We start from the raw sequence: 26010 nt of genomic DNA on the forward strand, positions 1-26010 counted from the left end.
TCCAAATACAATTAAATTAAAAGCAAAAATAGAACAAAATATAAATAATATAAATCTGTAGCTGTCAATATTTAAAAAATAGGCCGTTTGCATTAGCATTACTGAGAGTTGGCCACGAGAAGAGTTTTTACATTCGTTAATATTGTTTTTTTATTATTGAGTTGAGGTAAATTATGTATTTGCTAAACTTTTATCTATACCTAAGTTAGTTTTCCTTTATTTTCACTTTTTGTAGGTACTAAAATTTTAATATATCTTCACAAATACCTATTCTTCGCCATCGACTAGTAATTCTTTTTGATGTGCATCATTATTATTTCTGTGGCCGGTATTTAGAATGAATATAAGGAGCATTGCCCTAGGATACTGTATGCTCTGTTTATATCGAACCTACCTAAAGAACCATAGAATATGTACACAGCAAGCTAAAATTCTTGCCCCAGCCTTACAGGAACAGTAAAATCCCAGTATAGATTCGTCTTCATCTACTATTCGATCATTTGCTTAATCGAAAATTTATCCATTAATAGCGAGGAGCACTTCTTGAGAGTAAATTTCAATTCTTAAGAAACTTCATAGATCTGTGTATAGATCCGCTAACTTAGGATCCATTCAATTTTATAGAGTTGAAGTCAATTGAAATAATTCTCTTATCAATAAATAATAATAACCAAAAATTAGGCCAAATTTACCACACTAATAAGTAGAGCAAAAAGTGTACCGCACTGGTACCCTGTTATACTGATTCCATCAGCAATTATTTTAGGACGTGAAAAATTTTAGGGTCCAAGTTCATTGCAATATTTATCTGAAATATCAACAGACATTTTTAACCAAATATCAGACCATTATAACGAATTCCACACTGTTAAATAGGCAAAAAGTTAATTGCATGGTCCTCAGTTATACTGATTTCGACAAACCCTATCTTAAGACTCATTGAGTTGTACGGTTTGAACCAATTAAAATATTTGTTTGAGGTGTCGAGCGACATCCTCAACGAAAAATCGTACCTATATTAACGGAAACCACTCTACCGGGTATAAGATAGTGTGAATTACGGACCTTGTTATTCTGATTCACCAAGTCCATTGAAATTTTTCGCGAATTTCTCACTATTGAGTAGAGCAAAAAGTGTATTGCATTGGTATCCAGTTATACTGATTTGGACAAGCCTTATCTTATCTTAGGACCCACTGAATTTTAGGGTCATCTTAACCAAAAACTAGGCCATATTAACAAAAACCACTAAGTAATATCAAAAGTTTATTGTATTTTTACCCAGACTTCATTAAGCTTAAAGCCCTTAATTAAGTGCTTTATGCCAACCACCAAATTGAGTGAAAGTTCAAGTTCAAAAGCAGCCAAATTAGTGGAAACTACTTTCCCTATAGGAGTGCTGTGGGGTCCTTTGATATTCATTCGTCTCATTGTATGAAGAAAGAAGTGAGTTCACTTGATACACGTTTTCATCTGTTTCGCCTGACTTAAACTTAGTTACTAAATTATTACTTTTTCAACGTGAAAATGTTCAAGATCGATATCTCATGACAGTGCAAACAAGATTTCAATAAACCATATTTAATAGTGGGAGGTAAAAAGATATTTTGGAAAATCGTAATCCTGGTTCGAATATAATATATAACTTATGCTGACTTAAATATGAAAAATTAATCGATCTGAAAAACGGAAGTCGGAGGCTTTAGACAATATTGAGGTATATATAAAAAGTCAAGAGATTTTCTTAAAGAATTTCGATTCCTCTATCGCAAGTGGTGAAAATATCGGATCTACTGCCAGCACCATTGACTTAGAAAACTGCAATAGCTAAATAATAATGATATTAGCTTAAAGAGCTTAAATACTTACCCTACAATAAAAATAATATTTTTGAAATATAACACCAGTTTGCCGACTTCTTCCCCTGTGAAGCGACTCTTAACTTTTGGGGATATAATTCTAAGGCTTCATCGAAGAAAAATGAGCGATGAAATATTTGAAGAACTCGTTTACTTAAAAAGATAATATTTTGTCTTGTCATATTTCAGCGATTGACATGATTTATTCGTAAAAACATTAATGTGAATTGTCAAAAATAAACTTCAGTAAAATGAAATCTTATTTTCTTACAACAGTATTTTCTTCTTAAGAAGTATTTACTAGATACTTATTTTGTATCTAGTATTTCAGATACTATTTTCGAAAGTATTTTGTATCGGGTATCTGAAATACTGAAATTTAAAAGTACATATCTTGCATTTTGTATTTCAGATACTTTGTTGAGGGTATTTTGTACATATCTGCTTTCACTCCACCCTAATTATTCACTATCTTTAACATAAACAAATTAACTTCATAAATTAAAAATAACTATATAAAATTTATAAATCGTACAATTTTCAGTTAAAAAAAATGTCAAAACTCGTCAAACAGGTTATTTGTCGCCACAGAAAAATCAAGGGGGTAAGATCAGATGACCTACGTGGCCACTCCATTGATCCACGTCTTTCAATCTACCTACCTACCTGAAGAGGTAGCAAAATAAAGTTTGCTAACTACTTACTACGTATATACATCAACAAAACAAATAAAAAATTAATTTTTTGTGTTAAAACAGATTTCTATTTTGATATCCATGAGGTAGGTGATATATTGGTTGATATAAATAAGCAAATTGTCAGTGTCAAGTCATATTTTCATAAAGACTGAAAGTATTCGAAACGAAACGTCAAAGCTTTTTGTCTATATAAAAAAAAAACTTACTTTAAATTAGAAGAGACCTGAAATCAAGACTATATGGTAACATAAATATATACAAAACGTTAAATTAACTTAAGTCGCGTGTGTTGAATAGCTAGAAGCAGCGTAGCTCCGCTGAAATATACAAATTCGAGATCTGCTTGCTTCGCTGCCCCGAAAGAGAATGATTTTCTCTTCGATTCAAAATCTCTCGTCTAGGTTCGTGTATGTTGGTTTTCGCTAAAACGTGTATATTGGAGGGGGTTATAAAAGAAAGGTGCCTCGGAATTTCCGGAATCGATGGATTGTTTTATTGAAGTTTTTCGGAGAAATGTACCTTTATTATGTATTTTCCAATGCGAATTAACATGGCCTGGGCGCCAAAGATCAATAAACCTAACGATTCCTACCCAAATATTAATATTTTGGTGGCGCTGGGTGTGTTTTGTACGAATCCAGTGGAAATTCCTCCGGGGCTAGTAGTGTATATTTTCTATACAAAACTCTCCAACAATTTTTATTGGATTGGATATACCTAAGTTTTGAACTATCACGCCTATTCCATCATTTGAACAGTTGTAGAAAACAAAATAGATTTTAAAACAAGTGTCATAGACCAAATTATGAATTTTATTTGAATTGGTCAATTTTCAGATCGTCGCTCCATTTTGTTGAGTTAGTATCTTTCATCCACAACGGTACCTCACTCTCTATGTCTTGGTTTACTCTCTCCACTAAACCTTCCGATTGTGAATGCCTTGGTTTACCATACAGAAGGCAGACAGTCTGGTCCCATCCCGACTAATTCTTCAATAATCTATATATTGCTGCTAGAAATAGAAACAAACATTAAAAGAACACCTACCTGGTTTACAAATTCTTGGTCATTGTCATCCTGCAAATACTTCTAATAGTTGCCCAGCCAGTTTGTAAGTCGATAAAATCGATTTTGCACCAAGAGTTTGAGTGATATGAAAAAATTGGTTTAATTTGGAATTTTTGGAATCATTGGTGATATTCATAGTAAACACACTGCTTTCACTACCACTAAAATTAAACTGTTTATAAATTACCTTTCTCTGAAGACGATAACTTTGTTATCGAAACCCGAGTCAGACAGTGTAATGATTAGTGGTGTAGTGTTAGTATATGTATGCTATAACACGTGGTTTCTTGCTGGATTTGTAATTAGTCTGTAATGTCAAATGTTTCTTTAGTAATGGTGAGTCTAAGCTCTCTTCTACTAGTTCTTCCATGTTTTGTTTAGAATTATTATCTTAAATAACTATTTCCAAGATTATTCTCATTTCTTCTCGTATTACCTTTTTTTTTGGCATAGCAAATGTATCATCAGATATTCATTTTCATATTTCCTCGAATTCAGTAAGTTTATTAATATTCTTATTAGTGCAGCATTCTATATTCCTTGTACATAGTGTTTCATATAATTCAGTAATTTACTAACGTGTCATAATTGAGCAACTTCTACAAAACAAATTTTAGTGTTGTTTCTGCAGTTGATACGGTCCCAATGCATTTAAAATACCTCGCAACAGACCTATATTTTACCGAAAATTGCTAGCACTGGATCCTTTAAACATTTTTAAATGCCGGATCCCTTCTACCAGATTGCAATCACTAAATGACATCAATTCAAATAATTAGTATTTCTCGTTTTGACAACTTTACAGACATATATTTCAGGAACCAGTTGACATATTTGGATATTGTCAAATGCACCTTCAATTTCCGATTAATTTGTTAGTACTATTTCCATAAGCACTATTTCTCTAAATTTTATTTATAGATAAGATAGCATTGAGGTGAACCAAACAGACTTAAAAGAAAATATCACATGCGAATACTTAAAGCACCTATGTGAAAAATCAGAAAAGATAAGGATGAATCTGAATAAATAAAATACCAGTAAATGTTAATAAACACTTTATTTTAGTAAATACTGATTATTTGAAAATCAAGATTTCTTTCATTTTCAGTCCAACTGATACTTTAAAGATCCTGGACAAGATATTCATGGATTAAAGTTATAAATTCCTATATTTACACTAGTTGAAATTAATAAAACAGTAAATAAGCATCTTCCTCTCTAATTAACAGAAAATTACTTCTTTAAAATTTTCAAAGTACAAAAAAGCTTCTGCTATAAAATTGGTAACTTAAAATTATCATTTTAAGGAGTTATACAACACCTTTTTCTTCTCAAGTGAACTTTTATAGAGTAGATATGGTTTTAGAATATCATCAAACTGTTTTCCAGATACTTGATCATATTTCTGTTTAAGATCTAATAATTTTTCAATTTCCTTTTGACAATCATTTTGCTGTTCTATAATTCCTCTGATTAACTCTTTATATGCTTTTAACGTACAATTTGTTTCAGTAAAAATATCCACTTTACACTTTTGTTGGGACAAAATACATTTTAAATGGTTTAGTTTTTCTTCTATTTTACATTCTTGGATTTTCTGAGTCATTATTCCTGGCAGTTCAATTACACGCTTATCACTAATTTCTTCTAATAATTCTTGCAATTTTAATAGATTCATTATATATTTTTCTTGTTCTACTGCTAATTTGTTTTTATAGTCTAATAAAGTCATGTCTTCAACAGGTAACTGTATTAGGCCCAATGATTTATTGCTCTCCATGAGTTCAGTCCAATCTGAATGAGACTCAATAATGTTATGAACATTTTTTGTTAACTTCTCTTTGAGCAAGTCTCTTAAAGAGCTACTTTCAGTATATGTTAATAAAGTATTGCTATCACTAATTCCTAGTAACTTATCCTTTCCTTCAGAGTTTCTCAAATCCAAGGTCTGTTTTACATTTTCACTTAATATTATATCTTTTATTTTTATTTTTAATTCAGTTTCCATGTGATCTTCTTCCAAAGCTTCTTCTATCAAGTCATATAATATCTTCTGATGAAGGTATTTGTTTTGTTCTAATTTTAAGAATTCTGAAAGATCGTTCAATTCTTGTTCTTGCGCATTGCAATATGAAGATTTCATATTCGTGTCGACAGAATCAAATAGATGAGTATTAAAATCAGTTATATTTGACATAGTTTAGAAACTAATATTATTTTAAAAATATAAATAGGTTCACCATACAATAAAAAATGGCGTTTGATGCATATTTTGAATTGACAATCAATGCAGCCAAACTAAAACTGCTTTAAAAGCAGCCAAAATACGTTTTGTCACTATTTTTAGTGTACTAGTCTATATAACCACAGATCACCGTATATTACATATATGAGATCACCTAAAATACGTAGTTTGTGCATATAACTGTATACTCTAAGGAGAAAATGGATAAATAATGAGGATTGCGTGAATGCTTAAGTATTCGTAGCTATCTTAGACATTAAAGTATTGAATAGAGAAACCAGTTGTTTATTAATCATTAGTAAATTTACTTTTACTCTTTCGATATTATCATTTCAAAATGTAAATACTGATTATTTCACTTTATTTGATTTAGTTTTTACGATACTATGATATGAGCACACTCAACATCAAGTTTTCTTCTTGGGAAAAAAAGTTATCTATGGATATGAGGTGAATAGCAATTGGTAGCACTTATAGTACAATAAATTGCCGGCATGTTGGCGTTACAATGTTGAGAGTCGTTTCTTGTAGACTTCGGTTATGTGTGCATTAACAGTTGTAAAGCGTAGAAAATACTCAATATACTTACCCATACAGTAAATAATGTTCTAATTGTTTTTTATTCTGCTATTATTGAACTGATAGTTAAAATGGAGGACTCTTTTGTTTTCGCTAGTGTTTTAAGTGAAGATGAATGGCAATCAGTTCCCGAGGAAGTTGGTAAAAAAATTATTAAGTTCGTTAGCGATAATGTTGATAGCTTGATAAAATCAAAAGCATTGTTGGAAACAAAATGCTATAACTTAGGTAAGTGTTACATTGTGCTGATATTTTTTTATAACAAAAACTACGATTTTATGTACTTAATTAATATTATTTGCACAAATGAATTTTTATCACAGCTATGATATGTGAAAGTGAAAAACTTTGTTGAATTATTATTTTTGGTTCTTGATACTGTATTATGTGATATACTTGTTCAAATCATATGAAACACTATACTTTCAATTTACTTATATTTTTATTCGCCATCTCTAGGGTTACCTATTTCTTATAATGTAATTTATATTCCGTTTTTATGAGTGTTTATATTTAATTCAAATAATTCAAACTTTTCAATGCATCAATTGGTTCAAATAATTGCTATAGTGCCCATTTCATTTATAATACACTTCATTATGCTACATCTACATGTGGAAAGTATTCTATAGAAAAATCTGTACAAAATGTTTATTGATGTAAAATAGAATTATTCACAGGATTACCATTTATTTTTGATATAGTGCAAAAAAAGTATCCCATCACTATGATTTCTTATGATTGCAACGAGAAAGAACAGCTGTATCATTTATATGAATGTTTTCTGATTGTTTCAACTATGGTATCTAATCTATGAATCTCACCCTTCTGTAAATATTGTCCCATAATTGTTTAACCTTTTCACTGCGACGCCCTTCTAAAGTTGGGCTAGTGAAGCTTTCCCCCAGTTTTGCCCTATTTTATTAGGTTATGTTCTGTGTTTGCCGACCATCCCTAAAGTGGGACGCATAATTTTCAACATCTGACTGCTGCAACTGATTAAAATAGACCCATAAATGCATTCTAATCAATTTCAGAAATTATTGATAAAGTAATACTAGCAGTGAAAAGCATTTGGCTCTAAAAATTTTTTTCTTCATACCTTGGTCGAAAGTACACTTTCGGCCCTTGTAGTGTAATATACTATTTCCTAGGTAGATGGCCCTAGACCAATCCAAAACGCCATTCAGATATTTTATCTGTTGCTAGTGTTTTAACTCCAAAATATATGCAATATACCTATGAGGAGTTAATGATCCTCTATCTAACAGTACTATTTGTGTCAGTCTTCCACACAACATGATAGACTCTCCTCCAAAGCTGAATATCTCTCACCTGATATACCTGATATTTCTTAGCATATTGATTACAGTTGTAATAAGTGGTCAAATAGAAGTTACTTGACAAACAAAGGAAATATTTGAAATTTTTTATAAAGACTTGTAATTTTCACTCTCTTTAAAGATTAATTTATGCAAAATTTCAATTGGGGTCTTAGATTACAATTTTATTCATCTACCTATCCTGCTGTTCTGGTCCCATAAGTTTGACATTTGCATCCTTCTAGAGATGTTGTGGGTCTGTTCTTCTTATTTTTCTGATGTTATGTACAAAAAATAGTTTTCCAGTCTATATGTCATTACTTCTTTTGACACTGTGCCTGGCTCAGTTCCACTTTATTTTTTTTTATTTTTGAAATTACATCTTGTTTGCTTTCTGTGTTATCCCCTAATATATCTCTACTTTGTTTTTTGCTTGAAGTTTTTGTTCAGTTTGGCTTGTTAATGTAAACATCAATTCCATTGCCTTTCTCTTACCAATTTAGTTCCTTAAGGTGTTAGGTGAAATTGTGCGACTTTGTTTTTTAATATTAATTGTGTGAATTTATTACAAAATATTTCCAAAAATATATTTCTTATATATTCCTTCTTTGTAATAAGTGAAGTACTATTTTTCTAATTGTTCCCTTCATTGTTTTGTTGATCTGGGAAATTGTGAAATTTATCTTCTCCAAGACATAGTGGTTTCTCTTGGAATTGACAGATTAATAAAATTATTACCAATAGAATCCAAATCAAACCAGGAAATTAAGAATAAAAACAAAACTTACAGAAGAACTGCTAAAAGAAATTGAAATTTGTAGAATTCATATGATACGTACAAGTTTTTTTGCCTGTCAGTGAAAAATACTCAAACATAAACTTCTTTTATTGGTTGAATAATATGATTTTCAGTTTACTTGATATATTATTTATATTTCTAGAAAAGAATTTGTCTGATGGAGAACTTGAAGTAGAACGATCCAAGTTGGAGTGTCAATCATTGAAAGCTAAAGTTGATTTAGCAGCAAACACAATTAAGGAACATGAAAATCGACTTTCAAACTTAACTGAAGAAGTTAATAAGTTACATACACATTGCAATACATTGGAAGCTGAAGCATCTGAATATAGACACCAACGTAACCAAGCAGTTGATGAGAAAGATGAGCATTTAAGAATGATAAACAGGCGCAATGCAGAAATAGAGAGGCTTCAAACTGATTTGAATGCATTGGCAAAACAATTGGAAACTGCAGTGAATGCCAAATGTGAAGCTCTAGCTCAGGTATTTTGTTTATTTTTTATTGCTTTGTATACTTAGAAAAATAAAAATATAAAAATAGCAATGGCATAAGTACAATACAGATCAATAGAGAATTCCTGATTTTTCATATGTAGTAGATCTTTTAAAAAAATTCTATTAAGTTTCTTCTTCTACATACTACTGCAAAACATTTACTAATTGTAAAAATCTATTGTAAATATCTTATTCTTGTTAACTAATAGCTAATCTTAATCTTGTAATTTTCTTGATTGTTAACTACAACTTTCTTCACAGCCTGGGTTTTTATAATCATAAATGAAATGTTTTAGGGTTTGAATTTGCATTGTCTTAGTTAACAGTAGAGTTACGCAAATTTAAAATGTAGTGTTTCAGTTTTAATCTTGATTAAAATTAAATTATAAATCGAGGTTATAATCCCCATACCAGCACAATGAGATCTAGCAAAATGCACAAATTACAGAGGAATAACATTATTAAACATTATATATAAATGCAATAATGAAAGATATATAGATAATAAGGCAAATAACATAAAAAAATTATGAACATACTATTTAAAGATTTTAAACAGGTGATTTAGTGAAAATAAAAACACTTGGAAAACCTATAAGATTGAAGAGAAGAATCAAAAGCCACACTGAAACTGGGGAACATAAAGACAATTTGTGATAAAAGTAAAATAAGACTACCAGGAGCTACCAGGCTTGCTGTTCATAAGCTCACTGGAATACATTGTTAAATCATATTGGAATGATTAACACCAAATGTGCACAGATTATGTAGTTTTGGTCAACTGAATCAAAAATAAAATACAAGAAATGTTTCTAATATTGCAGATGACAGCAAAAGAAAAAGGACTGACAATTAATAATGAGAAAATGAAGTATATGCTTTGTAGTAGGAAATAAAAATGAATCACAATACTGAATACAGAAGATTGCTGATTTGAGTAGTTGGAAGAAATATTTATAAATCTGGTTACTACAATTCATAGAAATAACAAAAGGGTTGGTAATAATCTTACAATTCCATTGGTAAAAATATAAAGCAGAATTCATTTCTTAAATTGAAAACACATTGTGGGAAGAATTAGGCAGAACAGACATATCTACACAGAACAAGATGGAAAAATGAAAAAGTAAAAAATTAGACCAAAATCTAAGTGCTAGGAACAGGTGGAACAGAACATCAAGAAGAGATACTAAATTGGAAAGAAAAAACTGAAAGGAATAAAAAACAATATCAATGATGCAATGGCACACAAAAATCTAAAAGATATAATTCACTATAGAATCTGAATTCGGCGAATTTAAAAACAAGTAGTTTGTTCAGAAACATTCAACTTTTATGAAAAAGTTTCAGATTTTGGAGTAAATGATCTTTCGTCACTGTAAAAAAATTTTTTTAAAAGACGAAAAATGACTATGAAGACTTTTATTCACTAAATTACAAACAAATAATCTTAGTTTTCACATAACAAAATTCTTTTTTACATTTTAAGAAATTACAAGGAATCATTTATTTTATTGTGACTTAGCCTTTGTTGTTTCTTCGTGAAATTCCAATGGTCTCATCTTTGTGTGGTAGACAAGGATATAAAAGATACTCTTGTAAAACCAAATGTGGTTAAAAAGTAAGGCAACTTATATTATATGTACCTTTAAAGGTCAAGGGAGTTTGTTTGAAAAAATAATCATTCTTTCTATTGAATTGACAAATTTGCACTATTTTCTAATGTAATAACAAAAGAAGTCTTCACAATAACTAGGTGAAGCCAATATATCTAGTTTTTGTCCAATCTCGACATTATTTTTCGTTAAATTCTGAATTAATGTCAACATTAGCCAATTTAAATGTTTATCTGTAACATATAATGAATATGAAAGGCATATATTTGGGCCCTTTAGCCTGTAATACACAAATCATTTAATATAATAGACTCAGTATTAGTAAAACAATTATTAGTGTGTAGAAAAATAGAAACCAAGAACTGAAAAGAGAAATTTGTCTTTGATAGTCGTTATTTTTACATTGTCACTTTCATTTTCCTCTAATATTTTTGTATATTGATTCTTAAACTGTCTTCTAAGATTTTTGTTTTATTTTTGTGTATGATGTGGTTAATGATGATTCACTGAAATCTGCAAGATCAATTATGTCTTCTCCACTCAGTTTTCAAGGACTGACTCTCAAACTATTTTTTTTTCTTTCTGATCTCTTAATAATTTAAATCATCTATCGACTTCAATTTAGATAAATTAAGGTATGTTTTCGTTGATCCCCATGTGCATGACTGGTTCTGCTACTTAAAGCATTTTCTCCATAAATGATGAGAGATGTCATTATTGACATGAAAACCTACCTTGCGGAACTCCTGGAGTATTATTGCGAGAAGCAGGTATTCATTTATTTATATTGGCTTTCTATTTCCTACTCTTCTTCCTATGGTACGCTTATGGAATGAATGAAAACAATGTGCTCTCTATGAATAATACCTGTATGGTGGTATAATAAAACAGCTTCAGTATTTGTCTTAGAAATGAAAAATAACATATTCATGGTTCAGTGAATTCATATAATAATAATTTTAGATTGATGAAGTAGCCTCACTAAAATTGAACATTGAGTATCGTGAGAAAAGGATAGAACAAGAAAGAGTACTGCTATCCAGTCAAGTTGAAAGTTTAACACAAGAAGTTAATAAAAGGACAGAAGAACTTCTTGATATGAGAAGAGATAACACATCATTGTGCATACAACTAGAAACCAAATTATCTCAGAAGACTCAAGAATTAACAGTGGCTACAGAACAGATCAAATCTCTCACTGATCTCAATACTGACCTTACAAATAAAATTGATGAACTTTCGCAAAAGATGATCAATCAAAGAGAGTTGGATACTAAGATGAACGAGTCATATGTTTATGAAATTGAAGCTAAAACTAAAATGGCCAATGCTTACAAAAATATGTATGAAGAAGGGCAACAGCATACTGATGAACTTAAAGAAGCTCTGTCAGAGGTAGTATTTTTCATGTGTATCGAATTATTTTACATCATTATATTATGTTTTAGGTGCAACAACTTTTAAAAACTGCTACTGATCAATATGGTCAATTAGAAACTAAATACAAGGAATCTGAATTAGCAAACGAGGAAATAATATTGAAAAAGAATGAATATATTGAATTATTGAAAAAAGAACTTGAATCTGCTAATGAAATTCTTGAGAATTCCAAAAATGGACTTGATGGTGATGGTACGTTATTACTTATTACTAATTCTTTCATTAGCTGACTACTTGATAATAAATTTCACATAAAATTAGTATATGGTAGGTTATAAAATGTAAGTCATAAAAGTTTTATTTTATAATTGTGCATGGGACCATTCTCAGAATATTGAGGGAAAGTACAGACAATGCGAGTATTTGTAATCATAAAACCTGGCCCTCACCAACCAAGTACATCTAATTAGCGAATCTTCCTATTGCCCAATAAGAAATAAGCATAAAAATGAACTTTACTACAATGTTATGTAAGGTACAAATACCATCACAGGAGCTAGTGCTGGAGTTTAATTCTAAGCTAAGCAATAGAGAGTTGGAATTAAACCTGGAAATAAATTATAAGAAATGATCCATCAATTAATTCTAATAGTTGGGCAGGAAATGAAGATGCCAATACATTTGACATAAATGCAACATGAATGCTATTTATTAACAACTGATTCCAATAATTATTAACTTACCATGTAAAATGGCTTAAAAGCTCTGTTGTTTTCACGCTCTGGTCATAAATAATACCATAATTTGTTGTTTAGAGAGAATTGCCATATTTAGACTAGATTTGACATCATAGTTTTATTCCATACCACCAGATGGGCTCATAGTTTTTTACACGTTGTTCTCTGTGGACAATCTGACTAAAAACTTTATTTGTTCACTTGAATGCTACTCATGTATCAATAGTTTAGTTCTTTTTTCTATTTTATATCAGCACTCCAGCTCCAGTTTGGCATACAAAGAAATACTTGCTTAATTCTATTTCATTCTCTACTTTGTAGTTGATTCATTAATTGAATTAATGAGCAACTTTCTTGCAGCTTTATTGTGATCATTGCTGTCTGCGAAAATAGTTACAGTATTGTTCTCTAGTTCAGGTATATCACTAGTAAAAAGCAGGCAAAGTCTGCTCATAGTACACTACCTTTCAGTACTTCAGCCTTAGTTTGATCTGCTTGCAAGGCGGGCTAGGCAGATATTGATAAAGACACCTGGCATGAGACAAGCAAAGGCACACAATGGGCATTAAGGACGATCTAGAGTGCCGTTGGCGCATGGTGGAGCATAAATCTGACCATGTAATGTGTGAGTGCCAAACACTCACCTAAGTGCGTCTCAAACATTTGGGCTAACCTCACAGCTTGCCTAATGACAAAAGGGTTTAAGCCAAAGTGCTTGATCAGTTTATAAAGGATATCAGCTTTTGGTAACGTCAAGTGGGACACGACGAGTCTATCTGAAGACTATGTGCTTAAAAGCTCTGGGCAATGTTACTATGAACTCTAAAAGATTTTTTGTTACAAACAACTCAAAAACTCAATTCTTGCACATATGCCGGTTTGAATCAACAGTGACGAAGTGTACTATTAGTTTAGACTTGAAAAAATATGGAATTTTATCCAAATATGTCAACTGGCTTCTGAAATATATGGCTGTAAAGTTATCAAAATGAGATATACTAATTATGGGCCGCCCAAAATGCTACTATGAACTATGAACATTTTGTTTAATTTGCAAAAAATATATCTATGGTGGGTGGTCCAATAAGCATTAGTTAAGAATTGGCATACAGGGAAAAACTTTTTTAAAATTTTCGAGGTGATACTTCTGCGATTTTAGATTTTTTTTGCAAGAACTGTTTTAGTTTCAAAATGTACTGATAATGTTGTTTTAAGTTTTCATGGTATATTTAGGTTCACATGTTTGTAAAACCAAAAAAATGAGTTTGACAGATATTCATCTCATCAATAGAAAAATTATTGTCATCATTGTATGACCAAATAGTTTGTGAAACTAAAGTAGTAGTTTTGTCTGATTTTTTATCCTTTTTCAAATACACACAATACAAGTTCAAGGATGGAATTTTACCAAAATCTAGTTGAGCAAGTTTTACTAATCTCCTATGTCTAATATTATGCAGGCTCTTTCAAATTGGGTAAGAAATATTACAACAGAAATTGTACTCTTAGGTCTATCAACATATACAAATTTTTACTTTATAATATTTTGAAGAATTAAGATTGTCTTATGGTATTTGAGTCGAAGTAAGTAGAATTTAAAAATATGGACAAAGTGACTTAAACCCAATTTTATTAAATTATGACCCATAAATATACTCCTCTAGCCACCCTCCATGGATGCAATTCTTAAATATTGATAAGTTGATGGTTTAATATCCTTTTTCGTTTCTTTTAGGTATGCTGTCACCTAACGCTTCTATATCAAAGATGTCAAAAGTAGGCATGTCTTATTCTGAATTGTATTCGCGGTATGTCACTGTATCAGATAAATTAGCAAATAAAGAGGAAGAATGTGCTCGACTCGAAAATTATATTGAAACAATCATCAAGGAGATGGAAGGAAATTTTCCTAAATTAAGAAAATTGCACGAGGAATATAGCGAGAGCTTAAATGCCATAGATTCCTTAAAAGAATCCAACGAGCAATTATTAAATGAAGTCCAACAACTTCGCGACGCCAACACAAACTGTAAAAAAGCTGAAGGAATACAAAGCAGAGAAAATGAAAGATTAAAAAAAGAAGTATCCGATTTATCAAGGCAAGTCGTTGTTTTACTACAGGAAATCGAAAATTCCCGAGTTGGATCGTCCTCAACGTCCACAGATAACGATTTAAGTGATAGCGTTAATTCAGCCGATATTATTAGCAAAAAATTAGTAACATTCAATGATATAACTGAACTACAAGCCAATAATCTTAAATTGTTGGTGTTAGTTAGAGAATTATCCGAACGACAAGAAGAAGTCGAGAATCTCGATCCTGCAGCTATTGCCGCTCTAAAAACGAAACTAGATGATTTGGCTCAATCACATAACGAATTACTCGAAGAACATGACAAACAAATTAAAATGATGGCCACTTTACGTAATCAAAAAGATATGTACAAGAACTTGTACATGCAAGTCGTCAAAACGACTGGAGAAGAAATTAACGTGATGGACACATCAGAGACTGGGGACATTAAAATCCGCACCGGAACGGAAGTACAACTTGAAGAGAAAGTTAAAGAATATGAAGCACAAGTTGATAAATTAACTAAGCAAGTTGACCACTTAAGAGAAGAAAATGAAACTTACCGTAAAGAAAAAACAGCCAACGAAAAAATCCTACTCGAACAATTGGACAATATGCGAGCAGAAGTAAAGGAAATTACCCGATTAAATTGCAAGTTAAGCTCGCACGCCGACTTGAATGAAGAAAAATTCAAAATTTTAAACAACAACATCGAAATTTATAAAAAACAGATAACTGCTCTTGAAAAACAAAACAAAATCTATAGCGAATCTATAATTAAACACGAACAAGCTGGTACTTATTTGAAAAATGAAACGCTTCAATCCCAAACAAAACTATCGCGAGCTGAAGTGATGTTGGGTAATTTAGAAAAAGAAAACGCACTATTGAAAGACGCCGAACAGAGGCTGTTGAAAGAACGAGAATCTCTAAAGAGAAATTCGCACGAACAACATCTCATTAAATCAAACATAGAATTAATAAAAGCAACTTTGGAAAGAACGGACGCCGAAAGTAAATTGAGATTAGAATCACGGCTTGATGAAGCTCACAGAGAATGCGCGGCTTTACGTAGACGTTTACAAGAAGAACAAGATCATTTTAGAGAACTAGCTGAACAATTGACAACAAGCAATAAAAATATACAAAAACGAATGGAAGAAGAAAAGGAAATAGCGGAAAAATACCGAAAAGAAGTGGCAGAAGTTAGAGAAGAACTCAAATTAAAAGTTTCTCAAAACGAGGAATTGAGTAAGAAATTGAAGAGCGGAATGTTTACGGTACCCGATAGTAGCGCCGAAACCCGTAAAGTTAGAGAATTGGAACAACAAATAGCCGATCTACAAGCCGAAATAGAATCTTTGAAGAAGAAATTGAAAACTGCTAAAGACGCTTCAGAAGAATATTTCAATATAGCCGAAGCATCGGAAAAACAAGCGAAAGAAGCCGTGGACAATAACGAATTGTTAACACAAGAAATAGACAAACATAAATCTCGAATTAAAGAATTGGAAGAAAAATGCGCCGAATTGGAAGGCGAACTCTCCATTCAGTTAGACGATCAAGACATTTCAAACGCTAATATTAAAAGTAAATCGACTCAATTACAAGAAGAACTTAATATTAGAAATATGGATTTGAAGACTGCTAAAGAGCAATTGGAAAATGCTAGATCTGAAAATAAACAGTTGATTGAACAACTTAAAGCCGCCGAAAATAAATACGCTCGAGAAGTTACTTTACATTCTGTAGATCTTGAAGCTCTTACTAACATGAAAGAACAATTAAATAAAACACTGGATGACTTAAATGTCACCCAAGTCGAGAAGCAGAATGCCATTGTGGCTTTAGATCAATCAAAAGTGGATTGGGAAAGGCGGGAAGAATTGTTTAAAAAGGAAAAACAAGAACTCGAAACTCGATTTGCCGATATGGATTCACAAAATAGCTTGTTACACGATCAAATACAAGCTCTAAACATACAACTAGTTACTTTACAATCTTTAGTTACAGAACCACAAAACGTATCAATGGGCGACAGTTCCTTCAGCAAATCCTTTACTGAAGATGAAGTAAAATCTTCGGAACAACTATTAAAAATTATCAAATATTTAAGACAAGAAAAGGATATTGCTGTTAGTAAAGCCGATATCGTCGAAGCCGAACATTCAAGACTCAAATCACAATTAGAAATGTTAAATAAGGAATTAGAAGACGCTAAAATAACAATCGAATCTGAAAGACAAAAAACAGAAATATCCGTTATATCAGCGGCTAAACACGCCGAAGTTTTGCGAAAATTAGAAACGCTCAACGCCATTACAGACAGCAATAGAACTTTGAGACAGGAAAGGGATACATTGGTTGCTCAGATCACCGAATTGCGCATCAAATCTGATAGGTTCGAAACGGAAGTGGAACCGTTGCAAGACAAGAATAGAGAATTAACAACGAAAGCGGATCAATTACAAAGCGAAAATATATCATTACGTGCTGAATGTACGAGATGGAGACAAAGAGCTAATATGCTTATAGAAAAAACTAATCGGACCAGTCCCGAGGATTGGAAGAAATTGCAAACGGAACGCGAAACTCTCGCGAAACAATTGACCATCGAGAGGGCTAACGTCACTAGAATGAATGAAGAAATAAACAATTTGAAGCAAGATAAGAGTAAATTGGAAGAGCAATTGAAGAATATGAAAATTCAGAATAATCAACATCAGGAAGAGATAGCAAGGTACACATTTTACTATTCTATTTTCTTCAAGTTTAGAATTTATATAATTCAACACGAATTTTACATCAAACGCTTATACATTAATTTATCTTGTGTCATTTACATAGCACTTAATTGAAGTGCGTTTTTTTATAATGGCAATGTGACACTCAGGACCTGATTAGAATATTCTAGATGTTTTTGATTCCTCAAGGCATAGACATCACCAATCGAAATTTAGAAAAAAATGTTACTTTAAAGTAGTAGTGTATAAAAAAATGTATTTTTCACTTTATTAAGTTAATAATTAATTTGTTATCACAAAAAATAATAGTTTCAGAATTGTTCACAAAAGTAAAACATGTGGGAAATGGGCTAAGTGCCAATACATTACATCGTTAAATTACTGTAAAACTCTTTGTGATTATGATCTTGTAGATATGGAATCATGGATCTTAAGTGCTTTTTCTTGCTATGACCAATTTTATTTATGTTTGGTAGCTGATTAATTGAGATATTTTTTACATCTTTTATGCTCCTTCAGAAAAAGATTCAGCAGTGAACAAAAAGCCATGTTTTTTGGAATCAACTTTCATTCGTACAACTTTGCTAATATGCACTTTTTTAAGATTTAACGTCATGTCGACTGCCGCTTGTACATAAAAAAAATTTCATGTGCCTTATCTAGTATTTCAAATGGGCCTGTGTGCGTACTTAACAGTATTACATTGAGTAAGTCCTTAGGTACTATCGGAGCGCACTTACGCTTTCTTTTCTCGATTAACGCGAAATCCCTATCGCACTTTTCATATTGGCATTGTGACGTTCCGGACCTGATTCGAACATTCTAGAAATGACCAATTCCTCAAACACAAGTTATGAAATAATGTAATGCATAAAAAAAGTTGAAAAAACTGGGGGCAGCGTCAGAAACAAACATCTAAGTGAGATTAGCATGACATCTTTAAATGGTTTTAGTTTAGCTCTTTTCATAAAACTTTCACGTAAGAGTTTAGTAGAAACATTCCTAATTATTTTAACTGTTTTCTTTATATTCTTTGCATATTTTATGTTGGACTCCTAATATTTCAGTATATCTTCTAGTTTTTTATTCTCAATTTCATCATCAAATTTTTAAAGTGGAAATAAAAAACTTAGATTGATAGATTAAACCTGCGACTTTCAACCAATCTATATAAATTTTCCTCAATACTAACTAGTTGCAGCCTGGCATCTCCACGTTCGTTAATTTTCAAATCATTGGATCATATTGATTGCTATAGATTTTCTTTCTTCTCTTGATACATGCCCCAACCACTTAACTCTCTGAGCTTTGATTTTTTTTACAATATCTTCGCCTCTTCGTCGTTATTTCTCAGTTCGTTCTTTTACTGGTCCCATTATTGTTCTGATTATCTTTCATTCCGTTCTTCTCAATTTTTCTTCAACATTTCTTGTTATTGGCATTGTTTCAGCAGATTATATCATTATTGGTCTAATAATCGTTTTATATATATTGATCTTCGTTCGGTTTGTGAGTAGTTTACTTTACAATAATTTTCTATTAGTTTGGAAGGCTCTATTTGTCTTAATTATTTTTTCTTCAATTCCAGTACTCCTGTCTCCTCTATTATTGATCATAACGCCAAAGTACTTGAAATTTTCTACTTCCATAAATTCATACTCCTCAACTTTCACGTTTCCACATTGACATTGCTTTCCAAATCTTTTTTTTTTCATTGATTTTCAAACCCAGACATTTTTCCTCCACAACTGTACTATTTAATATTGCCTCCATTATAGAGCATTTGTTGGTTACAAGTACTATATCATCAGCGTATTTTTTATGAATTTCTACTGCAATGCCGAACAAAAAACTCATATTTTTTAGTTTTTATTTCTGATATTGCAATGATCTGTATTATATCTTTAAAGATATGCGTATACACCACAAGAGCGCTCCATCGTTTGTATCTGAAATAAGATTATTGATTATAGTTAAGAATCAATATAAGTTTTGACTTGATTTATTGATAAATGATTTTTTTAGGTTACGTGAGGATGTATCCAATCTGCAAGCTCAAGTTACCCAGTTAACAAGTACTGTTGATCAACAAAGTGCTGAAATTATTAAGTTTAGAGAAGAAAATCGGGTACTCACCGAAGATACCGCTGGTAAAGATGTGACAATATCCGATTTGAAAAACAATCTTGCCCAAATTAGGAAAATTGCTAAAAAGTATAAAATACAATATGAAGAGCAAAGTAAAGAATTAGAAACAGTAAAACAACAGAATCAGCAATATAAGTCGGAACAATCTTCCAATGCTGATAAACAAGCTATGCTTCAAAACCAGTGTTCAGAATTGGAAGAGAAAGTCCATCAATTGGAAATAAGTCACAGAGAACAAGTGGAGAATATGAATCGTGAAATTACTTCGACAACAGATCAAATCGATCATTTCAAGAAAGAAATAGAAAACCTTAAACAAACAAGTCAAGATAAAGAGGAGAGATTCAAAACTTTATTCAAAAACGCTAAAGAGAGAATAGTAAGTTTGACTGAACAGAACAACAATCTCAAAGAGGAGGTTAGAAGACAAGATAGTTCATCAAAAAGTGACGGTGGAGAACAGTCAAATCAAGATTCCACTAAAATAGCTGAATATCTGGAGAAAATATCAGCTTTAGAGCGAGAAAGAGATGATATTCTAGAAGAAAAGCAACAAGAACATGAAAAACATACAACAGAGGTAGAAAACTTGAATCAAAGAATTTTGCAGTTGCAAAGGCAACTGGGTCTTCAACAGGGATCTAAACCAAGCACAAGCTCAAGTACTACTGAAAAGTCCCCTACGGAACGACCTACTGCTGACATAAAACCAATGGCAGGTGAAGTAACCTATATCATATTGCAACTATTACATTACTATTTGTTATTTTTTTATAAGATTGCTATATCTCTTTTCCAACACCTTCTGTCCTATTGGAATTGTTCACAAACCTTTTGACACTCGGCAATACTGAGAAACTCCTGAAATTACCTGTTCGGGGGGGGAAGGGGTAGGTTTCGTTTTTTAATCCGCCTTTCAGGTGATAGACACATGTGTTTTGATGACAATGTACAGTAGAGTTACGCCTAGAATAATTTCCATTGCTGTTGTTGGATGAGTCTTAAATCTTAAAGGCATCTGTAATTTAGATACACTTTAGTCTCGGCACCTTGCGCAAGTGTAGTCCAGTTTTTGAGAGTTTAGTGTTGTTAGTCAATTTTAATTGTTTATTGATGGTGGATAGAAAATTGTCAAAATTTAACAGATGGTATGAGCGATGAAATAAACTCATTGACATAGTGAAGAGGTTGATTATAATTGCTCCTTTGTTTTTGTACATGCTGGTACATTCATCATTCATAATCAATAGACATCCTTTAGGAATACTGCAGAGATCCTATTTTATTATACTCAAGATATCTTGAAAAAAATTCCAAAAACAGATTGTCCATCTACATGTTGTACCTTAATTTGCTTTTTTCAGTGGATCATTCCTTGAAGACAACTAACAAAGTAGTACTTGGGGTTTTTCAAAAAATTCCTTGATTTAACATATATTCTCTGGAAAAACTCAACCATTTTTCGTGTTCAAACACCACATCTTGTATCCTAATCTTATGGGCTTTTCAGAAAGAATGGCTTGCAACTGCCACTTATATAATATATTACCATGCTTTCATCATAACTGAGATTCTCTTTAGGTACAGATCCGTTTTTGCATATAGGTGAAGTGTAAAAATCATAAATCTGTGATAAACGCATAGATTGAGATAAAGTTTAAATTTAAAACACAGAACTAAAGTCTCTATGGTACTAATATTTATATGTATTGTTATATAGCGTTTAATAAGAACGATTCAGCCATTTTTGGCTTTAAGATTGCTTAGATTTGAGAAATAATATAGTGAAATTATTAGGGCTTATATAATTGTACTAATTTTTATATCTGTCAAGAAATAATTTATATAATTTAATTAAAAATGTTAAGGTCATTCTACGAATACTCAAACTCAATCTGTTCCAATCCAACCATGGAGAAGTGGCGGCGAACCTCCGTTGGCAAGTATTAGACCAATGTCTGCACAATTGAGAACTGTCGCAGTACTGCCCACTAGTCAGAGCCCTAGTGCCATTATACCACCCCAACAACAGGTATATACAGTTACTTTATTTTATATTTAGAAAAATGTGAGGTGTAAACAGTCACTTTTGTTTCTCATCTAGAATTTACCCGTGTTGTGAGAAATAATTTTCAAGTAGTAATAGTGAGTGAAAATTAGAAAATCTAGTACCAGAAATGGGGAGAGAGGATAAGACAACAAGAATTTACCGAATAAAGTCATGAAACAAGAAATAAGGATTGATATATTAGAGAAAGAGGTGCGAAAAAACAATCTTATTGTTAATGGAAAATGGAAATTGTGAAAAATTAAAAGAAAAATTGAAGTGGACTGATATTGGATTGGGAGAACAACGAGGATGGTTCCAGAAGTACCTGGCCCAACAAAGAAAACACACAATTTTGGAAAAAAATATATTTATTTTTCAACGTAATCTCCTTTTAGCCCCATACACTTTTCCCAGTGATGTTCAATAAGTTCGATACCCTTTTTATAATAAGAATCAACTTCCTCAAAATAGGCATTAACTGCCGATATCATGTCTTTATTGTTGGAAAATCTTTGGCCACTGATGGCTTTCCATGTCTGGGAACAGAAAATAATCCGAGGGAGTTAAATCTGGCGAATAGGGTGCATGAGGTAGCAATTCAAACTTTAATTCATTAACTTTGGCCATTGCAATAACGGATGTGTGAGCTGGTGCATTCTTCGCACAAACGTTGCAGTAAGCTCGCTTAATAATCGCCGTCAATAGCTTTTTCTTTTCCAAGATAGTTAATGAAAATTATCCCACGTGCATCCCAAAAAAACCGACGCTATGACCTTGCCTGCAGATGGAACGATCTTTGTCTTATTTGCAGCCGGTTCTCCCTTTTGAGTCCATTGATTTGATTGTTCTTTTATTTCGGGTGTTGCTGAACACTCGACGGAAACATCTTCACCACGCTGTTTTTATTCCATTGTGAACAAACGCGCACAGATTTTCATGTCCAAATGTTCATTTAATAAGCAGAAAACCTTCCAACATCTGCAGGCAAACTTTGACATCAGGAACAATATAATTGTTCAGTTCAGTTCAAAGGAATCTGGTAAAATAATAAAATAAAAAACCTTGATTTTAATTTGTTGTTATGTCATATTATGTATATTATTACACAACAATAGGTGCTCAATGTTTCTCGCACAACAAATTAAATAATGTATATTGTAAAAAATGAATAGTGCCAAAATTGATCATATCTCTAATGAAATTAACATTATAGGTCCATACTACTGGATCTAGTTCTATAGAAGCGTTATCAAGCAGTCCAACCAGTTCCCATACGGAATATGTACCCGCCACTAGTTCAGCAACTCCTACCATGCTAGGTCCACGTCAAGTAGTAGTACCGCCCACTCAATCCTCGCAAGATACCGAAGATGATGAAAATAGCGTCAGTCAACAGGTCCAGGCAGCTCCCCAAGCTCAGGCCGTTGCTCTCGTCCTTCCAAGAGTGGAACCTCCTAGTAGTGGACCGACCCAAGAGCAGGGTACCAGTAGTAGCAGCTCTAATACAGTCACGACGACTCAGGCTGGGCATAAGAGACAAAGGGAAGCTGATATGGATAGTTGTCAGTCAGATGATCCAAATAAAACGCAACAGCAGACAAAGCGGACGAGGGTTCAGGTAAGATTATATAGAACAGTGATACATTGTAATCTGGGTCTGGGATATCTGAGACACTTTTTTAATTGACAATGACATTTTTATATACATTTTACAACTCATTAAGGAATAAGAAGAAAAGACGTCCTTTGTTCATTATTGGAAAATATAAACAAAAACTATTATGATTAGCAGAGTATCCTGATCTTGAAACATGTCTCTAGACACGGATAATTTTTCTGGCAGTTAAATGGCCAAACGGTTTTGAAATAAGGAACAATGTTCTCAAAAATGTTTCTGGAGAGAGCATTGTTGTAGACAATCACACAAGGAATCAGTGGCTTGAAAACATTCCAGATTCATTACACACTTTTTCAACAACAACATTGCATTTTGTTATGCTGATAAATAGACCACAAATAGGTCAACTGTATTTTATCTTTATGCTCTTTCGAGCGTCAGAATATTGGGGTCTTAGTTTTCATTCTCATTTTATCCATTTTTTCACTCTTTCTGGTCTATTGCCACTTGATTCATTTTCGTGTCTTTCCCTTTCTCCTTCCTGTGCTATGTGCAGCATTAAACGGAACTTGAGGCTTGCTAGAGGAGGATGAAACACGTAAAATTAAGTCACATTATTGCCTTGTTGTATAAAGATCTGCTTAAGTATAATCAAGTCCAATATACATTCGCTGCTTTTGGCTCTAGGGTCAAAGTTAGTTGAACTCTTAGTCAAATACCTAACGAGAAATGACTAGATTCTTGGCAAGACGCATTTTAACTTGATTTTTCTCATTGTAGTTGTAAGGGTATTATAATAGTGGAATATAAAAACATGTTTATCATGTCGCTGTCGTTTCCCTTTCTTTTCTACTCAATATAACCTCATGAGGTAAATCAGAAAGATATGTATCGCAACTTAAACTTTATATTTGCATAATTATTCCAACAACAGCAAACGTCATATTAGCAAAGTCTTTCTGACTTTACGCATCCACTCCTAATCCATTGAAGAGAAATGTGATTCAGTCTCAATTTTCCTATTTCACGTAACGAATCACTCCTTTTAGCAGATTCCGAGAGCGCAATAAAAATAAAAGGGAATCTGCTTTCCATCGAGTACATCGTCGACAATAACTCTCCACAATGGCTTTGAGCCAACTCATCAGCTAGATACTTATATACCCTCTGTGGGTATCAGGTGAATCTTTTCATTCAGGACAAACTTCCTCCACTCTTTTTTACTTCTTGCTTTTATCGAAGCCTCTATCCATATAATTTTGTATTCTCTAAACATTTTTTCAATTGTTATTCCTTGTTTTCTTTGGGCGCCCTCTATTCATTTATTCTGCAGAGATGTCCAAATCAACTAAGCTGTTTGTTGCGATCTTTAGTATCGATTCCTTGTTTTAGTCTTTATTATTACTTCATTCTCTATTCGATCCTGTCCAGTGACACCTTTGTATCACTCAGCGTAAGTCTTCTAGCTCTGCTGCTTGAATTTTACTTTGTTACAGGGTGATGAAGTATAACTTCCAATTGAATAACCTATCTAGTTCGGTTTAATATTTTGCATGCTTAAACGTGTCAGTGTATGCATATTATCTGAGTTTAACGCTATTTACATTTTATGTTACAGCAGGCGGGTACTGTAAGTGACAGTTGTTTGGAGGTAGAGTATCAAGTTCCCACAAGTAGTCAAAGGGATCATGATGATGATAATGTGATAGTAGTAGAAAGTGATGAAGAAGGTGGTGCCGACGAAGGCGAGGGCGCTGACGATGAGCAAGACGATCCTGACACTGAAGGATATGACATGGAAGGAATGGTAAGTTTTTACAGGAACGTGTTATCAACGTTATCAACGACTCATAGCAAAATATCCATGTTATTTTATGCCTGTAGTCTTCATTAAGATAATTTTAATTGCGTAATTATTGTGCCGTGATTTAATAGAAGTTGCTCTTCCCATTTTTATTGAAGATATACCATGGACATCAAAGACTTCTTGTAAAATTTTGGATTGATATCTTCATGGGGGTAATTTCAATTTTCTATCGAGTAATCAACTCTTATCAGAGTTTGAGATATCTGATGGTTGATGTTTCTCATATCATTAACAAACAGTAGTAAGCGTTTTTCTCCGTAATGTACAGGGTTGAGCTATTAAATAATGAGACCGACAGTGGTAATATCTTTCCGTCAGATCGGGGCCTTATTAATTGATGGTATAGTACAGTAATTTGAGACATAGCAGCTATATTTGGAAACCCAATCATTTCTTTTAGTTCTGAAGTTCCTATTATTAAATGGAATAATATACTGTGAGGATAGTAATTAATTGTTTTTATATAATAGACATAGTATGGAATATTTTTTTTATCCATGGATAGGATATAATGTCAATGCTGAATTGTTTAAAATTCTTTGTCAAATCTGAATCTGGGAGGAGGTTTCCATAGTTTATAATTTTTCAAGGAATAATTTTCGCGTTATATAATTATATATACCTTGAACCTAGAAGAGAAGCCAACCTGGATTGAAGGAGATCCGGGTGAAAACATGTTTTATCACATAATCATATAAGGTTGAT

The 26010-nt window shown here is 32.2% G+C and overlaps 2 protein-coding genes across 5 annotated transcripts in view; one reads left to right on the top strand and one right to left on the bottom strand.

The window, feature by feature from the left end:
- Positions 1–4670: 4670 nt before the first annotated feature.
- Positions 4671–5951, bottom strand: LOC130902155 (uncharacterized). Its single transcript, XM_057814030.1, has one exon. It carries the CDS (start codon positions 5823–5825, stop codon positions 4926–4928), a length of 900 nt encoding a protein of 299 aa, XP_057670013.1. The 5' UTR covers positions 5826–5951; the 3' UTR covers positions 4671–4925.
- Positions 5952–6333: 382 nt separating this feature from the next.
- The window catches only part of LOC130902152 (nucleoprotein TPR), a 30980-nt gene continuing 11303 nt past the window's right edge, over positions 6334–26010 (top strand). For 2 of the 4 annotated variants that reach the window (XM_057814021.1, XM_057814024.1), the window contains exons 1-9: positions 6369–6680; positions 8716–9059; positions 11651–12082; positions 12136–12319; positions 14540–17618; positions 19648–20489; positions 21639–21802; positions 23034–23438; positions 25060–25245. In XM_057814021.1, coding sequence (XP_057670004.1) covers positions 6524–6680; positions 8716–9059; positions 11651–12082; positions 12136–12319; positions 14540–17618; positions 19648–20489; positions 21639–21802; positions 23034–23438; positions 25060–25245 — 5793 coding nt within the window. In that variant the 5' untranslated portion in view covers positions 6369–6523. Of the gene's footprint in view, positions 6681–8715; positions 9060–11650; positions 12083–12135; positions 12320–14539; positions 17619–19647; positions 20490–21638; positions 21803–23033; positions 23439–25056; positions 25246–26010 lie in introns of all 4 variants that reach the window. The other 2 variants (XM_057814020.1, XM_057814022.1) reach the window with 2 other exon arrangements.

Source organism: Diorhabda carinulata, chromosome X, assembly GCF_026250575.1.
Source record: "Diorhabda carinulata isolate Delta chromosome X, icDioCari1.1, whole genome shotgun sequence".
Taxonomy (NCBI): Eukaryota; Metazoa; Arthropoda; class Insecta; order Coleoptera; family Chrysomelidae; genus Diorhabda; species Diorhabda carinulata.